The sequence below is a fragment of the Gavialis gangeticus genome, unplaced genomic scaffold (genome assembly GCF_001723915.1).
Source record: "Gavialis gangeticus isolate Ggan-Ray unplaced genomic scaffold, GavGan_comp1, whole genome shotgun sequence".
NCBI lineage: Eukaryota > Metazoa > Chordata > Crocodylia > Gavialidae > Gavialis > Gavialis gangeticus.
In genome coordinates, this window is record NW_017729018.1 from 3690668 (window position 1) to 3697257 (window position 6590).

General features: G+C 44.5%; 1 protein-coding gene across 5 annotated transcripts in view; it reads left to right on the top strand.

Moving 5' to 3' along the window:
• The window catches only part of ZFR2 (zinc finger RNA binding protein 2), a 42067-nt gene extending 36991 nt beyond the window's left edge, over positions 1 to 5076 (top strand). For 4 of the 5 annotated variants that reach the window (XM_019513246.1, XM_019513247.1, XM_019513250.1 and 1 more), the window contains one exon: positions 3133 to 5076. In XM_019513246.1, coding sequence (XP_019368791.1) covers positions 3133 to 3315 — 183 coding nt within the window. In that variant the 3' untranslated portion in view covers positions 3316 to 5076. Of the gene's footprint in view, positions 1 to 11; positions 254 to 3132 lie in introns of those variants that run through there. The other variant, XM_019513248.1, reaches the window with a different exon arrangement.
• Positions 5077 to 6590: the final 1514 nt, after the last annotated feature.

The following is a 6590-nucleotide window of genomic DNA, read 5'->3' on the forward strand; positions in this document are numbered from 1 at the left end:
GATGGGCACAGGTAGAAAAGGACAGCAGTCATATATAAAAGCTTTGAGAAATAAGCTTCAATAAAAACATTGTCTAAGGAGAGGTGTATCATATATGTGGGTATGTGGGGTGAGTATATCCTTTTGCAGTTACAGATTTGAAACTACAGAGTCCATGCCTGCATTTGTAACACTAAAAAGACACATGGCAGATTTCCATGTGTTTGAAGGCTGCATCTATTGTTTGGGTTTTTTTTAAATAAAGGGGTATCTCAAAGTAAACTACATTTCATACTGAAGGGTGAGGTTTTCTTTAAAGAAAATTAGTCCAATTCTTTCAGTGTTGCGCTTGCCTCTGTGCAACATTTTTCTGTCCCTTGTGGGTTGGAAGCGTTGGTGGGAGACATAAGGAAGATAGGAAACTGACTGTTGGGAAAACAGTGATACTCAGAGTGATATTCTGTTCCCTTCCTGGTCATCCACACATCCAGATCTGGTGGTTTGCTTGGAATTTCTGCTCATCTAAATGCCAAAATGCCTCATGCACCTCAAGTAGGAATTCTGTTGCTGGATAAGCCTGCATACCCACATAGCCATCCATGTATGAACACAGGCAACAGAATATAGCAGGAAGGGACGATAGACTTCCTGTCCTTTGGCCCCAATAGTTCAGTGGTTGGAGCATGCACCTAGGAAGCTCAGTTCTAGGCCCTCTCCTTTGCCCAGGATTATTTGAATTTGGGTCTCTCTAACTTTTCAGCAAGACACTTGATACCACATGACAGATGAAGCATTATCTAGTGCAGTCTGTGTCCAGGAACAGAATTCCTACCTGGAGTGTTAATGGCATTTTTGGTATGTAGACAACCAAAAATGCCATGTAGATGACCAAGTCTGGATACTTGGATGACTAGGAATGGCTACCCTTCCTGTAACACAGAATTATTGCCAAAAGCATAAAGCAAATATATAATTACAGTTATGAAGGTATATGTTCTTTGACCTTTTTGTCATAGTCATAAGCTTGCAAGTAGTGGGGAGGAAACTTCAACTATAAATTAATTTGCATAATATTTCTTTGTAATGCTATTAACTTTATTGACGGTAGGGTGGTGTAGCTTGTATTTGCCAACATTAAAACTTGAATTAATTACATATTACATGAAGAAGAAAACTGTTTTGTGCTCCATATCAAAACCTACCCCTTTTGGCCAGTGGAACAATGGTATTAGTACTAATCAAGGAGAAATGCCTGGATATTGTTAGCGTGACAGGGCACTTAATGCACACCTCTCACTTTACGAGGAGATGAAGCTGCAGAGGAGACTTGGATGGCAATCAAGGGGTGTCACCTGACTAGCATGTAAGCTCAGGGCCTGAGGTGGTCCAGCAGTCTAGCCCTGAGAGACACAGAGAGAGGAGCTCCAGAGCAGCAGGGCTGCAGCAGGACTCCTGGGTAACAGCTGAGTTAGGGTAAGCAGCACTAGAGATTTGTGGACAGGACTTAGGAGTAAAGGAGGTCCCAACAGGCTCAGGAGTAGGGCCAGAGGCCTGGGAGCAAGGTCAGAGCCCAGGAACCGGGCAGAGATTGGGGCCAGAGGCCCAAAGCCTGGAGAGGGGCATAGGCATGGCAAAGAAGCCCAGAGATTGGGACCAGCACCCCAAAACCCAGGAGGGGGCAGAGGTAGGAGCCTGAATGGGCAGGACACAGTGCTTAGGAGTAGCCTGCATAGGTGAAGTGCCTGGGTAGGGAATACAGGCAGAGGTGCGGTACTCAGGAGTTGCCATGAGAGGCAGAGTGCCCAGGTGAAGAAGGCAAGCCTGGAGTAGCCAAGGTAGGCAAAGTGCCTGGGCAGGGAAGCACAGTCACAAGGGTGAGACCATGGCCCAAGGGGGCTGTTGATCAATATGATTGATAACACCTGCAAGGCATGCGCATGGTGTAAGAGGCAGTTGGAGCCACATAATTAGCTCTTCAGGCAATGAGTACAGACACCTGTATTCATGAGAGGAGTTCTGACTTGGGAAGCCCTGGGGCAGCCTCCCTGTTTCTAAAAGTAACATCAAGGTGTGGCAGACAAGAAGAAGGGGAGAGTGCCCAAAGAGCTAGACAAGACAAGGGCTGAGCTGCCACCAGGGGGTGTCACACCACCGCGGGGACCAGCACTTGTTCCACTCAGGCAATGTTATGCAATTTTTAAAAGTGAAAAATAGAGTTTCTTAGAAACCGGCCAGACCACGTTGAGAAACAGTAAACTTGGTTCTGAGTTTAACCAAGCTTGCCTGAACCCTGCAGGGTCGCAGGCTGAACTCAGATACTTGCTGCAGCTATTCAAATTGATCCTGCTTCTGAGTCACGTATAGCCTGTGAAACCTTCTTAGCTCTAATCCAGGTAAAACACTGAATTTTCATCTTCCTAGTTTATAGTGAAGTCACAAACTCTATTTAGCATTTTCTAGCTACTCTCAGCAAATATTAGCCTGTATTGGTGTCTAAAAAAGATGTCTAGGATTAATGGGTGGAAGACTTTAGAATCACTTTTATCAAAAAAGGAAGGGAGAGTCATTCCAGGCTGAACTCTGCTGATATGTTGTTTCATGCAAAATAAATCTTGTTTCATCAAGGAGTAAATTTACCTCAGTTTAGTTTCCTCTTACTGTGGGATAGATCAGAGTGGGTCAGCAACATGTTAATCCTCTCCTCGTTTACTGCATCATCAAATATGTTCAGCAGTCCACACATTGGTTCCTTGTGTTGGAAGATGGCTACTTTTTATTTGTATTCTTTCTCTTGCAAATTCAGATATGGTAGTTTGTAGTTCTTAAAGGGCCTGGCTGAAAGCCCATTACAGCCCATAAAGACTCAACAACTTTTGAATGAGTCAAAATTTGGTCCGATTTTTCAGTGGAACAGACTACCTTGGCTTCCAGTGACTCAGCATGTTTGCTTAGGGCTTCATAGTAATGTATCAAACATAGATACGAAGAACATGTTGTCATCATTAACTCTTACTTCCAGGCTGAATAGTGTGTGACATTGAGGGCTGCTGCACACAGAAAGCATTGCAGACCAATGTAGTATCAGCCCTGCCCTGCCTACGACTATCCTCATACTAGTTGGTTCCTTAATATTTCTCCTCCTTCTTCCCCTAGCATGCTTTAAGAATGCTAGCTTTCAGGCAGATACACAAAGTACTTGGAATGGACCCTTTGCCGCCTCCTAAAAATAGACTTAATGAACGCAACAGGAAAAGGAGACGAGACGTCAGTGAGACGACAGAGGGCGAGGGCGACGGGAAGAAAGACAAAAAAGAGGAAGATGACAGTGATGCCTAACCACTGCTGTGGCAGTCATCAGGACAAAGTTCACATTGCTTTAATTTTTAATATAGAAGCTGCTGTTTCGTCTGACATTTGACAATTGTACTATTTTTTTCCTTGAAATAATGTATTGTAGGTGTTTTAAATGGTGCTTAAATCATTGCTGAAATTGCATCATTCCACAGTGGTAAAGTTGCTCTGGCAACAGTTCTTCTTCTTCTATTATGTCCCTTCCTATCCACCCCACTACAAAAGAAAGTACCCATAGCAGAACAGGTGGACTAAGGCAGGCATTTTTTTTAAATCTGACATTTCTTGTAAGCTCATAAATGCCCCATTACATGTGATGCAGGGGTGTCAAACTCAGCTGCTATCCCAGGCTGGATCCAGATCCAGAAGCTCTGGCCCCCGCCATGTGCCAGAGCCAGAGCTGCCACTGCTGTATGCCGCATGCCATAGTGGCAGCTCCAACTCTGCCTCCACCACAAGTCACACAGCAGGGTACTGACAGCTGGGGAGGTAGGGCCATGGCAGTGATGACAGGCAGTGCAGCTGTGGGGGGTGGGGGGCAACTGGAGCTCTGTCAGCCCTTGCTTGCTCTCCTGCCACTGATCGCCAGGCCCACCGAGGTCTAAGAGTCCCGGATTCTGCAGCAGCCTGCTTCCCCAGCCCCCCACCAGGCATTGCCCCAGACCTGCTGGTAGCCCAGCAGGCTAGACAAAGGAGCTCTGTAGGCTGGATTTGGCCTGCAGACTGCAAGTTTAACACCCTTGATGCAGAGAAAAGCACAGGGTTATTGTATTAGTGTCTTTAAAGATGCTTCCTTGTTCACTTTAGATTTTCAGCCTCAAATTGGAGTACATTTGTAACCTGATCCGGAGTGTCTGAATGGACAAGATTTTGGGGGTTGGGAGGGGCTCTTGCACTTTATGAGCTCCCATTTTGGAGCAGTACAGAGGTACATAAACCATTTTCTTAGCTATTTTGGGGTGGAAAAAAAAAAGCCAACTTATAAGTGACAGTTGGGAGTGGAAATGAACCTGCAGAGATAGCAAAGCATTAAATATTTAATTGCCTTGGATTTGCAGTTCTCCATTAGACATGGTATGCTTTAAAACATCTCTGTAACATGCTACCTAAAAATGAAAAAATAATAGTTTCTCTTGTTTAGTACTGTGGTTAAAAACTTTGCAGTTTTCTTTAGAGAGTGTTAAATATCTTCCAGCAGAAATGGCAGCCTAAGTGCCACATTAAACCATCAGAAGTGGTAACAGAATCAGAGCGCTAACTTTCTAATACATGTTGTTTAATAGTATCACCTAACCACAGGGAGATTCTCTGTGTCTCAATGAGTGCCTTCTAAAGAGAAGTGGCCAGGACTCTCACAATGAAAAGCTATTCCGTAGTGTCTGAGGACTTTTCCTTTCCTTTCCTTTCCTTTTCTACAGTTTTAACTCTTGTCAGTTTGTGCAGGCAGGAATCTCTCAAAAATAGAAAATTCCAGGCACTGATGGACTTACTGTTATAGTCTACCACTTCACAAAACCTGATGCTGAGCAAATGAGGGTGTCTTTAATTCCATAGAGGGAAATGGGGATAAAGGAATCGGTCTTGGCCCTTGGGTGGAATTCTCTCACTCTTTAGATGCCTAAATGGCACTGAATAGCTGTGTAAATGGCATTTTTGGCATGTATGCACAGTGTGCAGTTCTGTTACCAATGTGTCTGCATGGCTACTGAGAGTGCGTAGTAGTGTATGCACTAGCCAGGCAGCAAACACACCCACATCCTGAAAAAAGTAAGGCATTATTGTGTTATAATCTCAGCAGGTAAGGCATTCATGCAGGAAACAGGATGATGGGTTCTGGACCCTCCCAGCCTCTGTGTCCCTCTGATGTCATCACATACTGCTTTAAACCACCACATGCCTGATTAGACATTTTCCAAGTTTTCCTCCAGCAGCACCCTCAGATGCACCCCGTCCAACCCCATGGACATGTACACGTTCAGTTTTTCTAAATAGTCCTTAACCTGTTCTTTTGCCACTGATGACTACTCACCTCCTCCCCAAACTGTGCTACCAGGTGCAGTAATCTGGGAGCTGACATTGCCTGTGAAGACTGAGGTGGAAAAAGAATTGAGCACTTCAGCCTTTGCTGCATCCCCTGTGACTAGGTGGCCTCCCCCATTTTGTGAAGGACCCACACTTTCCCTGATCCTTCTCTGATCCTCCATGTGGATACTTAGGCATCTATGCTGCAAGGGTAACGTAATCAAGTTGTGCATAAGTGCCAAAAATGTCATTTACACAGTTGGTGAGTGCCCTATAGGCACATAAAGCGTAATGAATTTAGGCCTCGGTGTATAACCAGCAAGCCCTGCTGGGAAAGCTGAGAGCCTAGAGCTGGATAGGCCATACTATTTGAATGGAGCTGTATGTGGCAGGTTTCTCAGCTGGTTGCACAACGCATTTGTTAAGAAAGACCTTTCTTGATAGTATTGTGATTTATTGTCACTTAACACAGTTTGTTTGGTTATTTTACCTTATAAGTGTTTAAAGGACAGCCTGTAATGTGGCTTTAACATTTGATTGTCTTTGTAGTGCTATCCAGTTAAAAGGAGACAATTTTAAACAAATAAAGGAATGCTATGCTTCCATTTTCTGTGTAATGTGTAGTGTTTAATCAATGAATACTATAAGAAGGTGGTCACTAGTCAGTTAGCTGAGAGCCTGGATAGTGATTGTCCCAAACATCCAGCACCCCAGTTCCTTAGTCAAATCCTCACTAAAACTTCCTGATCTAACTCATGGCACTTCACAGCAAGTCCCATGAGGTAGACCAGGGGCAGGCAATTATTTCGGCTGGAGGGCCGCTAAACAAGTTTTGGTGAGTTGTCGAGGGCTACAACAGTGGCCCCGCCCCTTGACAGGTCCCACGCCTCCTGGTTGCCATTTTGGAACTGGAAGTCCCACTCTGTAACCCCTGACCTAATCCACTGGAAGTCCTTAACCTTGCCCCTGGATGTACTCCTTTTGGGAAGGGGGTTTGCCATCTTGAAACCAGCAAAAAAAAGATACACTAAAAATCAAATATCCACAATAATATGTTTTTTTTATTTATTTTTTTTATTGTCCTGATTTGTGTGTGTTTGCATCTCGTGTATAAATAAGTGATTGCAAAATAGCTCAAAATGAAGTCTTACTCTTGTATATTTTGGGGGGAGGGGGCTGGAGAGGTGTGGTGGGGGTATGGGGAGTGTAGGGTTTGTGACGGGGTGTGGGGTGGGGAT